Below are 24,411 nucleotides of genomic sequence, written 5' to 3'. Positions count from 1 at the left end.
TGGGAAATATTAGAGATTGCTCTGAGGAAAATATTAAAGAATTGGAATTTATGCTGTAAATTTCATGTAAACTTTATCATGATATGAAATGAAATAAATTCTAGTATATTTGTTTTCATGGTTATTGTTTGAACCTTTAAAATAGACATGCTTAAAAATATCCATAAGACTTTAATGGGTTTAAAATTTTTTTAATGACTACAAATTACACCATAATGAAAGTTATCCTTATACAGTTTATAGTAATACTAGGTTCTAGATTAGAATTACTTAGGATAAGTTATACAGAAACTGAAAATTGTAGTTTTCATTTTTGTGGCTTTGTTATACAGTTTGGGCATCTTCTCTTCCATGTAAACTAAAATTGCTGAGACATTTTATTGATGCTTTCAGAGCGTCTCATCTGAATCGGTATCATAAATTTCAATAATAACCATTAACTGGCCTGTTTATTTTTTCTGTTTTGCTTGGGGGGGTGGTAGTAGTTTTTCATGTCAACAAATGATTGTAATCGAGAAATAAGTTAAAGTATTACAAATCAGCATGAACAGAGATTCACACTTTTTCTTAATCTTAAATGTAGCCGATTTGTGTTTGCTTTCTGATTACAGACCTTGCTTGCATGTACAAGTTATTTAGTCGTGTGCCAAATGGTTTGAAAACAATGTGTGAGTGTATGAGTTCCTATTTGAGAGAGCAGGGTAAAGCCCTTGTTTCTGAGGAAGGCGAAGGAAAAAATCCTGTTGACTATATCCAGGTAGGTAAATACAGAAGATTCTAAGTTTATGATAAACTACTGTTGACAAGTACTAAAAAGGTCACTTAGTATGACATGTAGTATGTATTTTTTACTTAATTGTCCCTGTGGTAAATTAGTATATATAATTATCCTAAATATTTTAGAGTTTTGCAAAGTATGTATATATTAGGAAGCCAGACTCAGCTACTTCTTTTCATTTATTCTGCCTGGTAAAGACCTTATTTAAATAGTCTTAAGAATGAAAGTTATTCCTTTCTACTTTTTTATATGCCTGAGTGCTCATATTTTAGTGTATTAAAAAAATGTTAAATACTTTTGTTTCAAAGTGTTTTGCTTTCAAGCAATAGTAAGAGCAAAAAATTTTGTTCCAAATTTTCCTATTTTAATATAAATAAAAGGGTTTCATGCTACATTTTTAAAGCTATTTTTTTCGGGCTTGCCCACTTAATAAAGACAGGATGGGGAGAAACAAGTAAGGAGGTTCTTTGGTTCATCTTAAGTGCAATAATACATAAATGAATGATAGAATACTTCCTTCATCACTGACATTTTAATACAGGCTTAGATACAGGCTTGAAAATAATATAGAATCTCTAAGTTTAACACTGAATGCACACATTTATATTACCAGCAAAGTTAAAAGAAACGTACATGTTTGCATGCATATTATTTCTAGAGACATTATTATAATGTATCTTCCTTTTTTATTTGGAAGGGCTTATTGGATCTGAAGAGTAGGTTTGATCGCTTCCTGCAGGAATCATTTAATAATGACCGACTCTTTAAACAAACTATTGCGGGTGACTTTGAGTATTTTCTCAACCTCAACTCCAGGTCCCCTGAATACCTCTCATTATTTATTGATGATAAGTTGAAAAAGGGAGTTAAAGGGGTAAGTATAGTGTATTTGAAAATACATTTAAATTTTACTTATAGATATAAAATTGTATATAAGCTTGGGAAATCAAATACAAAATTAGAGAATTTTTAAATATAAAAATAAGCATGTGCTGTGCTTAAATGTAAAAGGATTGTTTACGGTATCGAAATGGCCAGAGGTACTTTGACATTTCACTTAATCTATAAAAACAAACAACTACACAGCCATAGCATAGGATATTGTTGCTCTCATCTGGTTCTTGGGGTTATGTATCAGATAATACTTGGGTGCCAGGAATTTGAAGGCATAGACTAGAATAACGGAAAATAGTTTGAAAGCATATATTGAAGCTCAGTTTCAAGTTTTTATTGTATCCCTGGGATCTTGGAAGCTCACTATTAGCATAGAAAATTAAATTAAGAGTATTTTAATTACACATAAATTGCTCTTTTTTACTCTACCTTGGAATTTGTGAGACAAAAGGGAAAAGCAACGAATGACCTCACAGGTTTTACAGGCTCCTCTAGCAGAAACAAACAAAAGATTAAGACACAGAATAAAAGACATTTGTTTATTCTTTCATAATTTTTAATATAAGCTTAATACAACCTGCCACAGTATCACCTTTCCCTATTTAAAAGATAAGGGTGATGGGGCCTTATTACTCTTTAAATCAGCGGTCACCAACTGGTGGTCCACGGACCACTGGGGGTTCAAGAGGTCCGAAAGGTTAGCGACCACTGCTTTAAATTATAGCAAATTATTATCCTTCTGTTTGCACAATTTAGATTTTGACTGATCTTATATGAAAATATCTGTCTTTTGGCTATGTAAGTTCCTGCCAGCATAATATGCAAAGGCATTGTAAGATACTCATTTTTGCATTTACAATTTTATTTCATCTGTTCTTCATCATCCTTTAATCCAGCCATGTATCATTTCAGTAGTAGCCCTCTAGGGCTAACATTTCGGACCTCACAGACCAGTGGTTGGCGATCGCTTCTCTAGGGAATGGAACTCCATGTCAATGCCTGATTGATGCTGTACTAGAATAGGATGTCAGAGTTGTGGTGTGCTCCCTTATGAAGTAGGAGGCACCTTCTCTTAAGGTAGCGGTTCTCAACCTGTGGGTCGCGACCCCTTTGGCGGTCGAATGACCCTTTCACAGGGGTCGCCTAAGACCATCCTGCATATCAGATATTTACATTACGATTCATAACAGTAGCAACATTACAGTTATGAAGTAGCAACGAAAATAATTTTATGGTTGGGTCACAACATGAGGAACTGTATTTAAAGGACCAGAAGGTTGAGAACCACTGTCTTAAGGAGAATCCCTCCTTCTGACATAGTGCAACCAAAATTTATGTTTGTTGTCACAGTATTGTTTTTAAACTGTTGAACTGTGGTGCTATTTTTGTACAACTAAAATTTTGAAATTATTAAGTACTCTTTTAATTGATTTTGCAGCTAACAGAACAAGAAGTAGAAACAATATTGGATAAGGCAATGGTCCTATTTAGGTTTATGCAAGAAAAAGATGTATTTGAACGTTATTATAAACAACACTTGGCAAGGAGACTTCTCACAAATAAAAGTGTTTCTGATGACTCTGAAAAAAATATGATATCTAAGTTAAAGGTAAGATGTATATAAGATGGAATGGAGTGTACCTAACTAATGTTTGTCACGTGATTGAACAGCAACATTTGATTGGAAATATTTAACTGATTTAAAATACTATTTTTATAAACTTATAAAGCTGTACTTACATTTATTCAAGTTCTCATATATTCGAAGTTTGCTGGAATTTCTCTTAGCATGGTGGTACATTCATGGCAATCTGAGAAGGATTAGTACAAGGGAAACAATAAAGGCAATATTACTATATAGTTCTGTCACAAAGGTACAAAGGTGTGGTCCATAGACCACCTGTACACATATCACATGAGGTGCTTGTGAACACGAGTTCTGGGCCCCTGCCTTCAGTGAGGTTATTGGAATATCCTAAAGAGATTTAGAATCTGCATTTTAAACACTAAAATTTGGTACCTGTACTCTTAGAGCAACTATAGGAAAAATTTAGAAATGATGACAGTAACATGGAATTGTTTATTTATATGTATGTTTTCTCATAGAAAAAAACATCATTTATTTGTTGTTTTCTTACACAGACTGAGTGTGGATGTCAATTCACATCAAAACTGGAAGGAATGTTTAGGGATATGAGCATCTCAAATACAACTATGGATGAATTCAGGCAACATCTACAGGCAACTGGGGTAAATTGTTCTATTTCTACTTCTGTATGTTTTATGTAAAATCTTACATAATGGACATTTTCATCTATATATCAAATAACTGGACTGCTGTCATTTTTTAAAATGTCCATTAGTGTCTGTGAGTGCTTTAAAAAATTATTTTCCCCCATATAACCTCTTTTTCTAACTATTGATGTTAAATTATTTGGTTTTTGTTCTTCTAAAACAGTTTATCCTCCTCACGTGAAGGAGTGTGCAGAAAATTTAATAAATAGAATGATTCTGCTGTTAAATTCTTATAGATTGTGAAAAGAATATTGGTCTTATGCAAGCTTTCTAAAGTATATAATTCTCTTCCTTGCACTTTACCCCAGGATAGTGCTGTCTTTGTTACCTCCTATTTAATTGATATTAAATGGATCTGACATCCTCAGGATTAGTGGGGCTGGGCTGAGTATAAAAACACAGACACTAGTATGTTCTAAGTGTAGTTTTGTATTGTGATTCCAGAAGGCAGTGAGCTGCAACTTCTATGGCTTTGGAGTCCAGTGGGGTTTTGTGAGGATTTAATTGGGTTCGGAATTTTATTTATTTATTTATTTTATCTGTTTTACAACTTTACCTTAAGTTTAGAGAACTCTGAAGTTTTTCTTTAAAAGTTTTCTCTCTCTCAAGTGACTGTACATATTACTTTGTAATTAAGACATATCACAACCATTTTTTAAAACAGTAGGTCTTTCCTTTAGTATTTAAGTATTAGGTTACCACTTCTATGGTCCCACAATCTCATAACAAACAAAATATGTGATAATAGCTAATTCTGTAGAAAAGGGCAAGTACATATCAAGGCATTCTGACCCACTTAACTGTCCATGCCAAGCATTGTTCTAGACACTGGGTGTACAGCAGAGAATGGAACAGACAAAATTCCCTGCCAGTGTGGAGCTTATATTCTAATCTGGGAGACAGTTGATAAACAAGATGAGTAAACACATAGCACCTGAGCTGGCAATAGAATATACAAAGGAAATCTGTAATAGGGAAGGGTGGTCAGACAAGGCCTCTTTTAAAAAATTAGATTTTAAGAAAAGACTTGAGGGTAAAGTCTTTGTTGGGTATGTGGGAGAAAAGGTTTACAAAAAAAAAAAGACTTACTGTTTTGGGTGTATTGAACCAAGTTGTGAGCTCAACACCCCAATCCACCCAACCTGCAAAGTACCAGCAGTTCTCAGCCCTCCTCCATTCATCATCTAAGAGTCTCTGCTGTGATCCTGTCCTATGCATCATCTAGGACAGTGATGGCGAACCTTTTGAGCTCGGCGTGTCAGCATTTTAAAAAACCCTAACTTAACTCTGGTGCCATGTCACATATAGAAATTTTTTGATATTTGCAACCATAGTAAAACAAAGATTTATATTTTTGATATTTGGTTTATATATTTAAGTGCCATTTAACAAAGAAAAATCAACCAAAAAAATGAGTTTGCGTGTCACCTCTGACACGCGTGTCATAGGTTCGCCATCACTGATCTAGGATTTCTATCTAGTTTTAGTTTCTTTAAAATGGAGTGATCATTTAGTAGGTATTTGTGAAGAAATCTGAGTGGAATATTTTAAGATATTTTTTATAAGCTTATCTCTTCCTTTTAGAAATCTGTCACTAAATCACTCAGGTTAGATAAAAATACAATGATTTAGAATAAGCTGTGAATATCTATCTATATAAAAGCCTAAGCGATCGTCGCAACCAAAACAACCAAACGGACGACCAAGCTGGCAGGGGGGTTAGTGAGGGACGACCAAACGACTGATCAGCAGGCTGCGTGGGGTGACCATGCCAGTGGGGCCGGGGGTGGGGGCAGTTGGGGGCGATCAGGCTAGCAGACAGAGGCGGTTAGGGGTGATCAAGCTGGCAGAGGGCGGGGGGGCAATTAGGGGCGATCAGGCAGGCAGGCAGGTGAGTGCTTAGGAGCCAGCAGTCCAGGATTGTGAGAGGGATGTCTGACTGCCGGTTTAGACACAACATCCCCCAAGGGGTCCCGGATTGGAGAGGGTGCAGCCTGGGCTGAGGGGATCCCCCCCACCGCACGAATTTTGTGCACTGGGTCTCTAGTCAATAATAAAGATACTATTTTACATTTAAGAATCTTTATATGCTTTATTTTTGTTTTCTTAAATTTGTTTAACAAGAAGAAAATATCCAATGTGACAGAGATAGTAGTCATTCATATTCAAATATTCATAGAGCATCTACTATGTAGAACAGGATTTAGTATCATATGCAAAGTTTGTTAGAATGTGAACTACATGAAAAAACATGTTGATCAATATACTTCAAATGTAAATGCAATAAAAGTATTTTATTTGTGAGTTAATATGGTAAAAATACTAAAATCTGAGATGAGAGCTAGTATCCTAAATTTTTCTTTAAAATGACACATATATGACACTTAACATTTTATCTAAAAAAAGCTGCAGGGCCAAAGTTTGCATGTCTCAATGACACCACTAACCCTTTGTTCACCTGCTAACAACTGTCCTTTGGGCAATGTTTTAAAGTCAACATCTTAAGCAATATATATAAATCTTCGCCAGGAGGGTTAAAATTTTGAAAAACACGGGTGAGCTTAACCTTTAAGAAGATAATGTTTTATTTGCTCAATATCAGATATGGAACTAACTACTTTGATAACTGACACAGTGTCTATATGGAACAGATAACAAATCCTAGTTAATTGTTGGGGAACATCTTTTTCTCCTTTACACAGGTATCATTAGGTGGTGTTGATCTCACAGTCCGGGTGCTCACAACAGGATATTGGCCCACTCAGTCAGCCACACCAAAGTGCAACATCCCACCAGCACCAAGACATGCTTTTGAGATATTCAGGAGGTAAATGTAGATCAAACTTTGTATTTCTAAGAACAAATAACTGTCCAAAGTTGAAATAAATTTGAGCATTTGTAGTGTCCCTGATTGAGGATAAATACACATACAGTAGGTCCTCGGGTTACGTCGGAGATCTGTTCCTACGGCGTGACGTAACATGGTTTTTGCCGTAAGTCGGAACTCACCTACATAAGCACCTACATCACTCACATGGAGCACATACACAGCAGTAATGAAGTGAAACAGTAAAAAAATTTAAAAGAAAGATAATTCCTGACCTTTACTTGTTGTAAATAAATAATAAAAATCATAAAGCACATATGTACATATGTCGAAATGATGTAACTTTTTTTTTATTTTTTATAAATACTATAAATGGGAGATGGCGCTGTAACCACGAAATGACATACGTCGAGTCTGACATAACCCGAGGGCTGTACTCCATTTTTTACCTGATGTTCAAAAGGAGAATTATCCTTTATGCTTTTAATATGCATTGCATAAACTCTTTTCAAGGGAATCTTTTATTGATGTCCTTCAGCATTAGTGCATGCTATCTTTTTAACTCTGCCTTACATAAGGGTTTTCCTACCTAAATATATAAAAGGCTAATATGGTAAGTGCCCGTCTGGGTAATGACGTCACATAGCAATGCCCGGCTTCCTTTCCTAGCATTTAGCCTCCTTGCAGTTTCTTCAGCCCAGGAACACTAATTCCTTTATAGCCAGGTGGAAACATTTTACACTGTAACCAAATGTCTGTGAAGTGTTTTCCCATGCCTCATTTCATTTGATCCTCACAGAAGTCCTGGAGTAGGTAGGTAGGAGACTCAGTGGAATCCTGTTTTCTTTTCATTAGCCAGAAAACGGAGATTTAGAAAGTTTAGAAACTTGACCCGACTGAAAAGAAGTAAGAAATGGTGTACCTTGAAAATGACTTCAGGTTTTCTCACTGAGCAGAATATAGTCAAACACTGCTGCAGTTAAATATTTTACCCTTTGTTCTCCCAGCATGATCTACAATAATCTGCTTTGTGTTGATATTTACTGCTGTGTTGCTGACAATTACCTGAAAGAGAAGTTGGGGTGCTTTACTGGGCTGGAAAAAGTTTAGCTACATCAGAAAGCAGGTCTAATTAAGCAAGTTTATTCTATATCTGTAAAGGCTAAGTGGACTCGAGCATGCGTGATATATATAAATCTCTTGCTGGTGCTAATCGCATGCATGTGTTTTGATCTGTCATTATCGATCGTGAATTTGGTTGACACTTCTATTATAGAGAAAGGGTGAATAGCAATACTAAAATATTTCTTCTAATTAATTTCCTTTAAATGTGCATGAATTTGTGTACTGGGCCACTAGTAGTTTATAATTTCAAATATGTAAATTGTATGATACTCTAAAACCTGGTTTGATTTGCTGAAGGTTTTACTTAGCGAAACACAGTGGTCGGCAGCTCACACTCCAGCATCACATGGGTTCTGCAGATCTCAATGCCACCTTTTATGGACCAGTCAAAAAGGTAAGTATTAAGTAACTTAAAATTAGTCTATAGAACTGATTTGTGATTTTTGTTGACTTGGGTCAATTATTTCTATTTCCTTGTTTCAAATATTAAAAAGGTGGGAACTTTGCTTTATTACCTTTGTTCCCTCAGTTGCTAAATAACTTCATTTGACAATATGAAGATTATAGTAGTAGTCTTCCTGGAGTGAATAATAATAATTACACATTTTTTATAAGATTAGACTTGAGACCATATTGCATAAAATAATAAGATGTAAGTTGATTTGAGGGCATACAAAGCTATGACTCCCCTTTCCAAATTCTTGGTCTCCTATAATCCTTATTAGTTTTCAGCAATCAAAACTGGAAACATTAACACTTGAGATTTGTGAGATGTACAAAATGTTACTAAAGTGATTATTTTAAAGTGAGCACCATGCTAGTGAATTGCCTTCATTTTTAAAAAGTAATCACTTCTTTATATCTAAGATTATGAGGTTTAGAGTACCTTTATTGCTTGCTAAAACTTTAGTCCGGGTCATTTTCCTTAAAAATAGAAAAGTAGTAAAAAGCTTCCAGCAAAACATAAAAGATAATACCTAAGTTGTCATCCAGGCAGCAAATGACTGTTTTATTCTATATTGTAATTAGAATTTTAGTAGTTTTATATGTTATTAAAATGGCTATGTGTATTCTAATTTGTATATTTAATTGAAATGGGAAATAGTCCTTGTAATTCATTTAGTTGAATAATGTTGGAAACTTTTGTATACAGGGTGAGGGGACAGTAGGTTTATAGCTGTTCATACGGAAAAATAATACAATAATTAATAAATAATAATACAAGAATAAACTCTGTTTCTCCTACTCACAATTGTATACCTACTTTGATCCACCCCATATTTAAGTGTAAGTGAGAAGGTCAAGGATACTAAAGAACTCAGCTTTTAATTATTGTTTGTTTTTATTTTAAAGGAGAGGATTTTTTCCTAAACAGTTATTTTATCTTTTGAAGTTTTATAAAACAAACCAGTAGGTTTTTAAAACAAAATTTATATGTCAATTATTGAAGACTTAAATTTCTATTTTGTACTTAAATCAGCTGTAAGGATGGCAAAGGCTTCCCCCATATCCTAGCTATCATTTGATATCTTGCTATGACCAGACCACACAAAAAGAAACCTAACCCTATTACTTTTGGTAGTGGTATAAAGGAGTAATGTCATATAAGTCCATTATTATTCTATTGTATACTGTTAAAATAATTTTAGTTGTAAAATTAAATTGTTCACATACACACAAAACGAAAACCCTAAATGAAGATTTGGTATATGTGCACATACACACATACACGTTTTTAAATAACATTTTCTTTTTAATGTAGTTTTGTAAAAGAGGGGCTTGTCATTACAGGGGTTATTTCTCAAATATACTGTTAAAGTTACCAGGATGTGATAATGTCTTCGTTATGTTTTTTAAAAAATGAAACAGGAAGATGGATCTGAAGTTGGTGTTGGAGGGGCACAAGTCACTGGCTCGAATACACGGAAGCACATACTGCAAGTCTCCACTTTCCAGATGACCATATTAATGCTCTTTAATAATAGAGAAAAATATACGTTTGAGGTATGGGTTGGTTATATAAATTTGAACCAATTGTTTTAGTTCTAATTTTCACATGTTACTTGAATCTTTCTTATATGAATAACCTTTAGAGTTATTATTTGATGATGAATATTACTATTTTAGTAAGCTTTGTGAACATCATACACTTGTTGGGTCATATTTCATTTGGCTTTTTGAAATAAACTTTATTGAAGTATAAGTTCTATGTAATAAACATACCTCATGTATGTGCACAATTTGATGAGTTTTAACAGGTGTACATACCTATGTAACTGCCATCACAATCTGTAGAATACTATCCCAAAATGTTTATATTCCTTTGCAGTCAATTCCCTCCCACTGTCCCCATACCCAGGCGGCCAGTGATCTGCTTTCTATCACCATAGACTAGTTTTGCCTCTCTAGCATTTCCCATAAATTGAATCATACAATACGAATTGCTTTTGTGGCGCTTCTTTTACATAGCACAGTGTTTTTTAGAATAATCCATATTGTTACATGTGTAGTTTTAGTAGTTTATTCCTTTTTAAGAAACTGCCAAACTATGTCCCAAATTGATTGTACCGTTTTACATTCCTGCCATCAGTGGAGAGTTCCAGTTGCCCTACATACTCTCCCAAATGTAGTATTATCAGTCTTTTTAATATTCGCCATTTTAACTGATGTATATTTGATTGTGGATTTAACTTGCCTTTCCTTTAATGTTGAGCATCTTTTGTGTGTTCATATGTCACTATGTGTCCTGTTGGTGAGGTGTTCATATATTTATTGAGATTTTTAAAGCTCTTTATAAATTCTGTATACCAATCCTTTGTCAGATCTATGTCCTATGAATATTTTCTGAGTCTTTCACTTGCCTTTTCAGTTTCCTAGTGGTATGGTTTTTTTTGTATGTTTTTTTTTAATGTTGTTGCACTATTACAGATGTCCCCCCCTTCCCTCCCCCTTTGCCCCACTCTATCCAGAGCCTCCCCCACACACACACACACACCAGGCCTTCACTATATTCTTTTCTGTGTCCGTGGACTATGCAATATGCAGTGAATCAAAGCAGTATAGCCTAGTGTGCAGACTTGTTGCATCATACATCCCTCTAGTTGTGTAGGGTAGGGACTAAATCGTATCCATGTACAATTCTCTTACTTTACCAGTGACATAAGATTATAATGAATTTAAAAATTATACAGTTGAGCCCTGGCCAAGCACCGAGAGGACACAGGTTCAATTCCAGTTCAGAGCACTTGGCTCGGGATGCAGGCTCGATCCCTAGTAGGGGGTATGCAGGAGGCAGCTGATACTTGTTTCTCTCATCGATATTTCTTCCTCTCTCATCCTCTCTCTTTCGCTCTAAAAAAATAAAACATATTTTTAAAAATTATACAGTTGACCCTTAAACAAGATAGAGCAGTGATGGCGAACCTTTTGAGCTCGGCGTGTCAGCATTTTGAAACACCCTAACTTAACTCTGGTGCCATATCACATATAGAAATTTTTTGATATTTGCAACCATAGTAAAACAAAGATTAATATTTTTGATATTTATTTTATATATTTAAATGCCATTTAACAAAGAAAAATCAACCAAAAAAATGAGTTTGCGTGTCACCTCTGACACGTGTGTCATAGGTTCGCCATCACTGACGTAGAGCTTAGGAGTCCGACACCTGTCCACCCCCAGTTGAAAATCTGCCCCTAATTTGACTTTATAGTAGTTGGTCCTTCACATTCCCAGATTCAACAAATGTAAAACTGTTGTTGAAAATGCAAAACTACTGTTTTCCATCCCAGGTTGTTTGAATCCATTGATGTGAAAACAGCGGATGGGAAGAGTCGGCTGTATTTATTGACAAACATACACAGTGTGCCCATGGCAGTTAAAACCCATGCATTCATGGCAACTATACATTTTTTTCCTGAACTGCTTTTATTATATTTTATTTATCTCATAACATGTAGCAACATTTATTACCTGCACTTCATAACGGTTTATTGTTTTCATATTTAGTATTAATTACCAGGTACTTAATTTTTTTAATTTGGCCATACAGACAGTAGATATGGTCAACTTGGAATATAAATTTTGATTGTCTGATAGAAGGCCTTAGTTCAAGCTTACTTTGCTTCTCTCTACAAAAGAAGTTACTAAGCAAAGGAATCATGTTAATAAACTTCGAAGGAAGATTGTAGAGTATTTCTAAAAGTAGCAATTATATGTTGGTTAACACTTTATTTTTACCTAACTATTAAAGCAGGTTCCTAATATTCTCTGCTGGATGATATTTTTAGATTGGGCCTTATATCTCCTAAAATAAAAAAAGTACATGTATTTTTTTATTTTGTAAATTGAATCATGGTTTTCTCTGTTTTTTGTTGTTTTTTCCAAATTAGTGAGATTTTGGCCAAGTATCATAATGGGGAATTCTTGGTTGTAAAATATTACTTTAGTGATATTACCTCTCTAACCACTGCTTGATCAATTTTACTTACTAGTTAATCTACCTTAACCTGTCAAAAAGTCTGTTTATAATTCTATCAATCTGATAAAATTTCAGGAAATTCAACAAGAAACGGATATCCCTGAAAGGGAACTTGTTAGAGCCCTGCAGTCCCTCGCCTGTGGTAAACCAACACAACGAGTTCTCACAAAAGAACCCAAGTCAAAGGAAATAGAAAATGGTCACATATTCACAGTTAATGATCAGTTCACATCCAAACTACACAGAGTCAAGATTCAAACAGGTATTATATTGTTCCTCTTAAAACATTGTATTTTTTTTTCTCTAAAAATTCTTAATCTGTATGATTTTTAGCTTTTAAAAAAGCAAGTCTTCTCTGGTGCTGCATGACACAGTCTTAATTAAAGCCGCTTTTATCACTCTGTGTTCCTGTCACAATGCAGTTGAATCCAAGTACAGTAAACGTTTTTAAAAGTAATTCATAGTGGTGAATTTGATACTTACTTGCATAGGTTTTTGATGCAGGAATTACAGGGTTTTATTTATTTATCTTTAAATTTAAGTTCTTTAATGTATTACATAAGTCTCCTTTTCCCCCCATTGACCTCTCCCCAGCCGACCCCAACCCCCAGCACATGCCCTCACACCCCCCGTCTGTGTTCATTGGTTATGCTCATATGCATGCATACAAGTCCTTTGGTTGATCTCATACCCCTAACCCCCTGCCTTTCCTCATAGGTTGGACAGTCTATTCAATGTCTCTATGACACTGGTTCTCTCCCTGTTCATCCGTTTATGTTGTTCATTATATTCCACAAATAAGTGATATCATGTGATATTTATCTGTCTCTGACTGGCTTATTTTGCTTAGCACAGTGGTTCTTAACCTTCTGGCCCTTTAAATACAGTTCCTCATGTTGTGACCCAACCATAAAATTATTTTCGTTGCTACTTCATAACTGTAATGTTGCTACTGTTATGAATCGTAATGTAAATATCTGATATGCAGGATGGTCTTAGGCGACCCCTGTGAAAGGGTCATTCGACTGCCAAGGGGGTCGCGACCCACAGGTTGAGAACCGCTGGCTTAGCATAATGCTCTCCAGTTCTATCCATGCTTTTGCAAATGGTAAGAATTCCTATTTTACAGCAGCATAGTATTCCATTGTGTAGATGTACCACAGCTTTCTAATCCATTCATCTGCTAATGAGCACTTAGGCTGTTTCCAAATCTTAGCTGTTGTAAATTGTGCTGCTATGAACATAGGGGTGCATATATCCTTTCTGATTGGTGTTTCAATCTTCTTGGGATATAGTCCTAGAAGTGGGATTACTGGGTCAAATGGAAGTTCCATTTTTAATTTTGGGGGGAAACGCCATACTGTTTTCCATAGTGGCTGTACCAGTCTGCATTCCCACCAGCAGTGCAAGAGGGTTCCTTTTTCTCCACATCTTCTCCAGCACTTGTCATTTGTTGATTTGTTGATGATAGTCATTCTGACAGGTGTGAGATGGTACCTCATTGTTTTGATTTGCATCTCTCAGATGATTAGTGACTTTGAGCATGTTTTCATATGTCTCTTGGTTTTCTACATGTCCTCTTTCGAAAGGTGTCTATTTAGGTCCTTTGCCCATTTTCTGATTGGATTGTTTATCTTCCTTTTGTTAAGTTGTAGGAGTTCCCTATAAATTATGGAGATTAAACCCTTATTGGAGATAACATTGGCAAATATGTTCTCCCATGCAGTGGTCTTTCTTGTTGTTTTGTTGATGGTTTCTTTGGCTCTGCAGAAGCTTTTTATTTTGATGTAGTCCCATTTGTTTATTTCTCCTTAGTTTCCATTGCCCCAGGAGCTGTATCGGTAAAGATATTGCTACGACAAATGTCTGCTATTTTGCTGCCGATGGTTTCTTCTAAAATTTTTATGGTTTCCCATCTTACATTTAAGTCCTTTATCCATTTTGAGTTTATTTTTGTGTATGGTGTAAGTTGGTGGCGTAGTTTCTTTTCTTTTTTTTCTTTTTTTTTATGTATCCGTCCAATTTGCCCAACACCATTTATTGAAGAGACTGTCTTATCTCCATTGTATGCTGTTGCCTCCTTTGTCAAATATTAATTGAGCATAATGGCTTGGGTCGATCTCTGGGTTCTCTATTATGTTCCATTGGTCTATATGTCTGTTCTTGTGCTAGTACCAGGCAGTTTTGAGAATAGTGGCTTTGTAATATAGCTTGGTATCTGGTATAGTGATCCCTCCAACTTTGTTGTTCTTTCTCAAGATTGTTGCAGTTATTTGGGGTCTTTTTTTGTTCCAGATAAATTTTTGGAGAGTTTGTTCTAGATCTTTGAAGTATGCCGTTGGTATTTTAACAGGGATTGCATTGAATCTATAGATTGCTTTGGGTAGGATGGACATTTTAATGATGTTGATTCTACCAATCCATGAACATGGAATATTCTTCCATTTGTTTATCTTTCTCTATCTCTTTTTTCAGCATTCTGTAATTTTCTGAGTACAGGTTCTTTACCTCCTTGGTTAAATTTATTCCTACATACCTTAATTTTTGTTTTGCAGTGGTAAATGGGATTGTTTTTTTAATTTCTCTTTCTGTGAGTTCATTATCGGTGTATAAAAAAGCCATGGATTTCTGGGTATTAATTTTGTATTCTGCTACATTGCTGGAAATCATTTATTTATTACGTCTAGTGTTTTATGATGGAGTCTTTAGGGTTTTCTAAGTACAATATCATGTTATCTGCGAATAATGACAATTTTACTACTTCTTTTCCAATTTGAATGCCTTTTATTTCTTCTTCTTTTCTGATCACTATGGCTAGCACTTCCAGTACTATGTAAAACACGAGTGGTGAAAGTGGGCATCCCTGTCTCATTCTTGTTCTTAGGGAAAATGGTTTTAGCTTTTGCCCATTGAGGATGATGTTTGCTGTAGGTTTGTCATATAAGGCTTTTATTATGTGGAGGTTTGATCCCTCTCTTCCCACTTCGCTGAGCGTTTTTATCAGGAAAGGGTGTTGGATTTTGTCAAATGCCTTTTCTGCATCAATTGATATGATTATGTGACTTTTGTCTAACAATTTGTTTATGTGATGTATTACATTTATTGATTTGCGGATATTGTACCAGCCTTGCATACCTGGGATATATCCCACTTGGTCATGGTGTATGATCTTTCTAATGTAATGCTGGATCCGATTTGCTAGGCTTAACAATGATTGGGTTACCAAAGAGCTCAAAGAAGAAATTAAAAACATCCTGGAAACAGATGACAACACAACAATCCAAAACCTATGGGACACAGTGAAAGCAGTCCTAAGAGTTACAGGCCTACCTCAGAAAACAAGAAAAAAAAAATGGTAATAAATGATCTAGCTCTGCAGCTTAAAGAATTAGAAAGAGAGCAACAAGAAAAGCCCAGAGTGAACAGAAGGAAAGAGATAATAAAGATCAGAGCAGAAATAAATGACAGAGACCAAAATAACAATACCAAAGATCACGGAAACCAAGAGCTGGTTCTTTGAAATGATAAACAAGATTGATGAACCTCTAGCCAGGCTCACCAAGAAGCAAAGAGAGAGTACCCAAATAAACAAAATCAGAAATGAGAGAGGCGAAATAACAACAGACCCTACAGAAATACAAAGGATTGCAAAAAAGTACTATGAACAACTCTATTCCAACAAACTTGACAACCTAGAGGAAATGGACATGTTCCTAGAAAAATACGACATTCCAAAACTCAATCAAGAAGAATCAAAAAATCTCAACAGGCCGATAACTAAGGAGGAAATTGAAGCAGTCATCAAAAAACTTCCAGCAAACAAAAGCCTGGGGCCAGATGGCTTCACAGGGGAGTTGAGCCAAACATTCAGAGAACTAAAACCTGTCCTCAGGCTATTCCAAAAAATTCAAAAGGAAGGCACACTTCCTAGTTCTTTCTATGAAGCCAGCTTTACCCTAATCCCAAAACCAGATAAAGACACTACAAAGAAAGGGAATTATAGGCCAATATCCCTGAGGAATTACAATTTTTATGAACATATTACTACTTATAAAGTTATTCTTTTTAAGTGGGTAAATAATATTCAGTGGAAGTCTGTTTTTAAAACTGACTTACAGATTTCTCAAAATTGAGTTACCTATCTGAAATTTGATCTTTAGATGAAGCTGTTTATATTTTGATGAATATTTTTAAGTTTGAAACCCTTAAAATTCATATTCTCATTCTAACTTAAAAACATAGAAGTGGCTGTTGTGAGCACTTTTTAGTACAGCTTTATTTTTAAGAACATTCTATTTCTTGTATATTTAACATAATGTAAAATGTGTGTTTTCAATGCATTTAAAGGAAAAAAAGGCACTCCACCTTTGTTGATATTTAAACTTTAATGTAGTTTTCTACTTGGTCTTAAAACTAGTATCAGGAAGTGTTCCAGTATTAATTTATTACAACAAATATATCTTGTGGTAAAACTATTTTTAAAATAAGAGAAAATTTTTAAATAGTTCTTTTACTTTAAAAAATTGTGTTTACATTATATGTTAATAAAATATAGTCTTTTAAAAATTATTTTAATGCTAAATATACATTGATTTCCAGAATATGTTGATTCAAGAACTTTATATACACACTTTTGTTTTCCTTTTTGACCCTGATAGGATCCCTATGCTTGGTGAAGCAGGGTGGTGGGTCTTTGTCAGAGTCTTGACTACTTTGTCCCATAGTTGAAAACCATATCATTGTATCTTCTTCACCAAAATTGATCCCCTATCATTGGGACACAATTGTAGATTAAAAATAAAACAACTCTGCCAGTGAGTCCTGTAATAAAATGTCTTTTTTCTTCAAAGTGCAAAACATGTGAATTTATAATTTTGGACAGATAATGGATTTCAGGTTTCAGGACTTATTTGTATCCTAGATTTGGAAGAAAATGTATGGTGATATATAGTAGATCTGAATTACTTAGCCTCACACTGCTTTACCCTAAATAATAACTATCTTTGCAATCACAGGTTTTATCATGCCCAGCAATTACGTTGTCAGATAGCATTGTTATTTTAAAAAGTCTTCTCTTCATGGATTTTTAATTTTGGGTGGTGTTTGTGTGTGCAGTGTTTTAGATCTGATTAAAATGGGAATGTAGTTATTTATATACTAGAGGCCTGGTGCACGAATTCGTGCATTGGTGGGGTCCCTCTGTCTGGCTGGTAGTTGGGCCAATCAGGGCCAGCCAGCCCAGCCGCGGGAGGTTGGATGTGGGAGTGCACTGACCACCAGGGGGCAGCTCCTACATTGAGCGTCTGCCCCCTGATGGTCAGTGCATCGTCATAGTAATTGGTTGCTTAGGCTTTCTTATACACACACACACACACACACACACACACACACATATTCATATATGATGAAAAATTTGACTAGGTGATTTCTTAAAGTTCTTACTGGTATTTTGTGTATGTTAAAATTTTCTCTTTGGTTATAAATACTGTGACCATAGGTTTTCTTAAGTTGTCAAATACCCATTTGCCCTTTGGAGAAAGTACTTAGGATAAAATAAAATATTTGGACACTGTAACCATACCTATTTTTGCTGCTCTTTACTGTGGTAGGTAATAGAAGTTCAAGCAAAGGAGTTAAAAGTATTACCTAATGCAACCTTTGAAAAGAACTAGGTTCTTTGTAATTTACAGCAGTTTCTGTAGTTAAGAGTCTTTCCATAACCACTGCTCAACCTTCTTCCTCTGTTCCCCTTCCATACATCTGCATACACAGGTACCCACTTACATAAGCAAACACCTCTGTTGTGCTCTTAAGTACAGAGTACTGTGCTAGGCTCTAGGAGTGAGTGCCTGCCCTCATGTTTTCTAAAAATCATAATTCAGCCGTAACCGGTTTGGCTCAGTGGATAGAGCGTCGGCCTGTGGACTGAAAGGTCCCAGGTTCGATTCCGGTCAAGGGCGTGTACCTTGGTTGCAGGCACATCCCCAGTGGAGGGTGTGCAGGAGGCAGCTGGTTGATGTTTCTCTCTCATCGATGTTTCTGACTCTCTATCCCTCTCCCTTCCTCTCTGTAAAAAATCAATAAAATATATTTTTTAAAAAAGAAGAAGATGGGTGGCCACGTCAACATCGTCTTTAAAAAAAAAATCATAATTCAGTGTGTTTCATCACAACCTTCACATGTATTTTGGAGTACACCTATTACGGTGACCAAATCCAGATGAACCAAATGGATTGTTTAAAATAATATTTCTTTTTCCCGCCAACTAGTTATTTTAAATACTCCCACATCTACAGAGAAGATGAAAAGCACAATCATGGACATGGGTATGGCCATCACATATATTTCCAAATCATTAAAAATTTTGCCACATTTGCTCAGGCGCCCTTCCCTTCTCCCTCCATATAGGTATGTTTTTGCTAGTTTTTAAATGAATTTGCAAACATATCACTTCCCTCCAAATACTTCAGCATACATATACATCCTTAAGATAGTTCCCCCATAATTGTAATCCTATATCACACCCAAGAAAATTATATGTCTCAATTGAATTTAATTGTATTGAAAGCAGTCCCTATGTTTTTTTAAGTGACATGGACTTTTTTGAGGAAAAGCATTAATCTAATTTAATTCTTTTTCATTAAGACTGATGATCTTTAACTTGGAAAGACACTGAAAGCAGAATTCTCAGCCAAGGGATTCTGGTTAGAAACAGGTAGAAACTTAGAAATATATGTGATGGTTATACCAGAATGATCTAAATTGTGTGTCTGCTGTCTCATGCGAGTGCCCCTGCCTAAGTCAGCAGTATCCTTTATGATTCTTTGTAATTTTCCAATTTCTACCACCACAAACTTCACATCTATATCCTATTGAACACCAGTAACTCAAAATTTAGTTATTTTTCTTTCTCTGAACTGGCCCCCTGTTTAAAAAGTTTGAGGACCCCTGCTGTAGAGAATAACAGAGTAAGATTTCTCCTGAAGATTGGAATATAGTATGCCTAGTGACAATGAGATTGTGAAAGAAAAAATTTAATAAGATACGTGACAAATTGTTAGATAATTGGTGAGAAGTGTAAATAATTGTTAAAGAGTTTCTTTAGTTGGCATTCTTTCCTCCTCTTTAAGCATTAGAGATTACAGCCATAGTTTGAGTTGCTAAGCCATCAGGTATTCTCTTACCTGAGATACTTTTAGTGAGGGTTAGCTTGGAGCTGAAGTGGTACTAGTTGACCTGTGGAAGTTACAAACAATGAAAATGACTGATAAGTTAACTGCTAAAGATAACCACCTATCATTTTTCCTTCAGGAAAGGAATCATATTCTATAAAAATAAAGTTGGTTTTCTTATCTCTATAAAAATAAATTCCTAATATTTAAAACAAATAATTTAGGATTGTAGGATTTTTATATCACTACTTGTTATTTAAGTATTTATTAATCACTGAATTGGGCACTTTTGGGATGTTTACTAGAAATGATGAGTATATGTGTATAGTCAGGTTGAAATTTCAGTCAAACCTTGATTCTCCAATTTCTCCCTTCTCAAACAATTCGGTTCTGGACCAAGTTCTCAGAAAAAATGTCTTGGTTGTCAACCAACACTTCACTTTTCACCCTGACATCCCTTTTATGCTGATACCTCAGCATGACTAAAAGCTGCTCTCAGACAACAAACAAAAGAAAAAATGCTTTTGTTGCTGGCAAAATCCACATGGATGATTACCACAATTTTAAAATATAAATAGGCCATGAAGAGTGTTAATGTACTAAGGGTATGAAAGTGCTCATAAAACAACAGTCACAGGCAATTGAATAGGTAGAAAAACTGCTGTTGATTGGACAAAAAGCAGCTGGTGATTGAAATTTCGAGGCAGTGATATATGAAAAATTGGTTTAAGGCTAGTGGGGAGTGGTTCAATAAATTTAAGAAAAGTGTTTATAAATTAAACAGTACGTTAGACATGTACTGTATGAAAGGTTTAAATGGAATCATCTGGGGGTCTGGAATGAATCAATTTACATTTCTAATGGGAAAAAATGATTCGGTTTTCTAACAAATCACTTCTTGCACAGCCTTCTTGGAACGAATTAAGTTCTAGAAACAAGGTTTCGCTGTAGTTTTTCTCAGGGAATGTTACTAATTTATATTGTTTGTTTATAAACCACATTTTTTCATTACATTTGAAATTACACAATAATTACATAAATGTCTTTATTTCTCTTTTAGTTGCTGCCAAACAAGGTGAATCTGACCCAGAAAGGAAAGAAACACGGCAGAAAGTAGATGACGACAGGAAACATGAGATAGAAGCTGCTATAGTGCGGATAATGAAGTCTAGAAAGAAGATGCAGCACAATGTGTTAGTAGCAGAGGTGAGGACACTGATGCTGGATTAGTGTAGAACAGCAAAACAACATGAACAGTTGAAATTTAGGAAAGTACTATATTCAACTGATTTAAAATAGAATTTTTAAGTTAGGAAACTATAATCAGGTAATACTATTAAAAGCATGGCACATTTGATATTTAATCACAGCCATACATTGAAATATGTGCACACTTCAAGAACTAATATTTGTTATGAAAATCATAGAATGTTGTCACATGAAAACAAAAAAATTTCACTACTATTCAATACTTTTGTATAAAACAAACTACCTTTATTTCTAAAATTAATCAGTTACCGTTTATTGAATGTTCACATGTTACAAATTTCAAAAGTGGAAAAATCAAATCAAATACAGCATATTGGCACTTAGGTGACTGGTTAGTTTTCCCAGGCATTTCCATTGGACTGCTAAGAGTGGGTATTTGATGGCAGTGCCTTGAGAAGTAAAATGAAGGTGCAACCATAAGAGAGTGGCTTGGCCTTTGAGATGTTGGCTCATGGGAAAGGGCAGAGAGCAATGTTAAAGGTTGAGTGTTGAGGGTTTCTGGGTTTCATTTTTCTAGATGGGAAGATACTGAGCATATTTATATAAGGATAAAAATTTTCAAAAGGAATGCTTAAAAACAAAAGGGAAAAAAATGAAACGAGGGGATAATTGGGGAACCAAGGTCAAAGGAAAGGGGAGAGGATTGTGCAGAGCACAGGTGGGTGGTGGTTGTGTTAAGAGGAATGTTGACTATTCCTCTTCCTCAGCATACAGGGTGCAGGGGTGTGTTAGTAAAGAAAGGACTCAAGTATGGCTAAACATATATGTGTAAGGTGGGAGTTTGAGGAATTTCAAACTAAAATGGTCTTTTTTCCCTACATAAAACAGGATGTGAGGTTATTGTCCTTAGAAACTTGCTGAACTTGAATACTATAAATTAGTGTTATCAGTCTGTTTCAGAGATTGGCAGACTGTGTGTGTGTGTGTGTGTGTGTTTAATAATCAGTTGTAGCATGAAAATGGCCACAGATAACAAGTGAGTGTGTTCTAGTAAGAATTAACAAAATAGGCAGTTGGCTGTATTAGGCCTGCAGGCTGCAGTTTGCTGCCTCCTGGTCTCTACACAAGATATTATGAATTACAATTGTACTCAGCAGGGAGCTAAGAAGTAGATTTTGCATGATGTAGTAAATGTTGAAATGGTGTTTATAGACTAGAACCAAAGGAATCAGAGAGTTGAGGATACTGTTGAGTGTTGAAATGATCTTATGTGCAATCTAAACCCCCATCAGGAATGAGGTAAGTTCAAAAGAAGTTATTAAAGTAGATTGTCTGATTGCTTAGAAGAAAGGGTCAGAGGATTAGAGATCTCAGGTGGGTTGAGAACAAGTTTGTTGATACTGGAATAAAAATACTAGAAAGATGGTAGATTTTAGGTGGAGAGTGAGATGCTGAAGTTTCAGACTTCAAAGGATTATCAATTCGCTGTGGCCTTGGGAAATGAGCTGATCCAGCAGGAGTAAAAAAAAAAAAAAGTTGGCTTATGGATGAATGCTCTGCAAGAGAGGCCAGTGGATTCCTGGGGAAAGATGGACTTGAAGCAGAGCGGTGTGGGTTCTCTTTAACTACTGGCTCAGTTTACTACTTGTTGATGTCACTTTTTCTCTGTGGCTATTTTCTTCACTTGAAAAAATTAGACAACCTACTTTATAGGGCTAAGAGCATTACATTAGAATGTATACAAAATGCCTGATACATAGTGCACAGTCAAGACTTTGGCTGCTGCTATAGTTACTGTTTTATTTTAACTGGTGTCACAATACTTAGAATCCTCACATCAGTTGGAGAAAATAATGGCAACAGTAGCTCTTGGCATTATTCTAAAGCATCACCTCTGTTAACATTTAATATACACAGCAACGTCATAAGGTTATGTCCCAGAGCTAGTAAGTCAGAGAGCTGGGATTTGCATCCAGGCGGTTTGGGTCTAGAGTTTGTGCGCTTACACACATGCTACCCAAATTCTGTGAATTGGGAGGATATCCCAGAAGTAAACATGGTTAAGTATTAATATACATCATACTAATATATTCCATTAATTCTAACCTACTGTAGTATTCACATTCTGATGTGAGGAGGTAATCAGATTACTAAAGTTTGATCTGAGTCTTAAAGTGACACATCAGTTTTATTCAAAATTAAGAATTTTTGTGTTAATATGGAAATGTTACGCTTTTTAAATTTTCTGGTGAGAAATCGTTGTTTTACCTTTCGTTTTAGGTAACTCAGCAGTTGAAGGCTCGATTCTTACCAAGTCCAGTTGTTATTAAGAAGCGTATTGAAGGACTTATTGAGAGAGAATACTTGGCACGAACACCTGAGGATCGCAAAGTATACACATATGTAGCATAAAATGCGTTCAAAAATTTGATTTATTCTTGGACTGTACTCTTCGCATGGACTGGGAAGTTCTTTTAAATCATTAAATATTAAGACGACCATCTCTTCTATTAAATTACAGTACATGTTCTAGACCATTCAGATCAAGCCTTTACTCCTTTGAGAGTTTTCAACATCAATTGATTGAGCTTCAGGCTTTACAACGTTTATCCCTGTAGAGATCATCTTTACAGTTCCTCGGGAAAATGTGAATGTGCCGCGTTTTGTTTTCAATACTGTATGAAAACAGGAAAAAATAAAACAAAATTTAGAAAATACAAGCTCATTAAAATAAAATTGTTGGATTTCATTTCCCCAGGTCTTTCAGTGTTGATGTAAATGTGTTTTTGTAGTGTTGCTTAGCACTTTGGCATTGTATAAGTTGGGTAACAAAAATGGTAAAGGAAATGACACGATTCCCAATTATCTTGCTATGCTTAAGGCAATTCTTTAGCTAGTCTTGTTTAATTTAAAGGTTTGATAAATATTCAACGACCCAAGCATACAATTTGAGCATGCTTTATTCTACTACCACTTGCACTTATAATCTTATAGCCTTATGACCAGGAACCTTTGTTTTGGGCTCAATACACATCTTGATTTGGTTTTTCCCTATTGTAATTTGAGATTTCCCAAATTAAGTCTTATAATGATTAGGTTTTGTTCTGCATTATCTCTAGAGAAAAAGAATATTTTAGTATGTATAAATTATTGTACAATTTTTTGCTGTTGTACTCACTGCTGATAGTGGATTGTATAGGGCAGTGTTTTTATTTCATTTATTGTTGACAAAAATAAATGAATTTAGCATACACATACCCACTAATTCAAGTATGTTAGAGCACAACATTGGCAGCTGGTTGTATTTAATTCAGCCCCTCTGAAAAGCACATATAGTCTACACTTTGTTTATAAAATATCATAGGTTCCCCCCTCTTAAATATATATATTTTGGTGAAGCTGAGGTGCATGTTAATTTTCTGTTTCGAAATGCATTCTAAAGATGCAATAAATATAATTACCTTGATATTTTTAACAAGATCTTCAGTTCTTGCAGCTAACTGTGTTTTGGAAAGTGATTAAGCAATATTTTTCAAACCTGATGATTCTTGGATATTTAGCTATTGTCCTCCAAAGAGTCATCGTTTCATGTTTTTAAAGATGTGCTTTGTGCTGAAGATTCGTGTCGGT

The 24,411-nt window shown here is 35.1% G+C and overlaps 1 protein-coding gene across 4 annotated transcripts in view; it reads left to right on the top strand.

The window, feature by feature from the left end:
* CUL3 (cullin 3) overlaps positions 1 to 23,534 on the top strand; it is a 108,206-nt gene extending 84,672 nt beyond the window's left edge. For 3 of the 4 annotated variants that reach the window (XM_059703329.1, XM_059703328.1, XM_059703330.1), the window contains 10 exons: positions 612 to 757; positions 1,476 to 1,652; positions 3,111 to 3,281; positions 3,815 to 3,922; positions 6,670 to 6,794; positions 8,217 to 8,313; positions 9,789 to 9,923; positions 12,476 to 12,662; positions 20,633 to 20,778; positions 23,062 to 23,534. In XM_059703329.1, the coding sequence (XP_059559312.1) occupies positions 612 to 757; positions 1,476 to 1,652; positions 3,111 to 3,281; positions 3,815 to 3,922; positions 6,670 to 6,794; positions 8,217 to 8,313; positions 9,789 to 9,923; positions 12,476 to 12,662; positions 20,633 to 20,778; positions 23,062 to 23,193 (1,424 nt within the window). In that variant the 3' untranslated portion in view covers positions 23,194 to 23,534. The remainder of the gene's footprint in view (positions 1 to 611; positions 758 to 1,475; positions 1,653 to 3,110; positions 3,282 to 3,814; positions 3,923 to 6,669; positions 6,795 to 8,216; positions 8,314 to 9,788; positions 9,924 to 12,475; positions 12,663 to 20,632; positions 20,779 to 23,061) is intronic. The other variant, XM_059703331.1, reaches the window with a different exon arrangement.
* The last annotated feature ends 877 nt before the right edge of the window (positions 23,535 to 24,411 follow it).

This window comes from Myotis daubentonii, chromosome 7 (genome assembly GCF_963259705.1).
Source record: "Myotis daubentonii chromosome 7, mMyoDau2.1, whole genome shotgun sequence".
Lineage (NCBI taxonomy): Eukaryota > Metazoa > Chordata > Mammalia > Chiroptera > Vespertilionidae > Myotis > Myotis daubentonii.
Note: the sequence above shows the minus strand (reverse complement) of the source record. Positions and strands in the feature narration are given on the sequence as shown.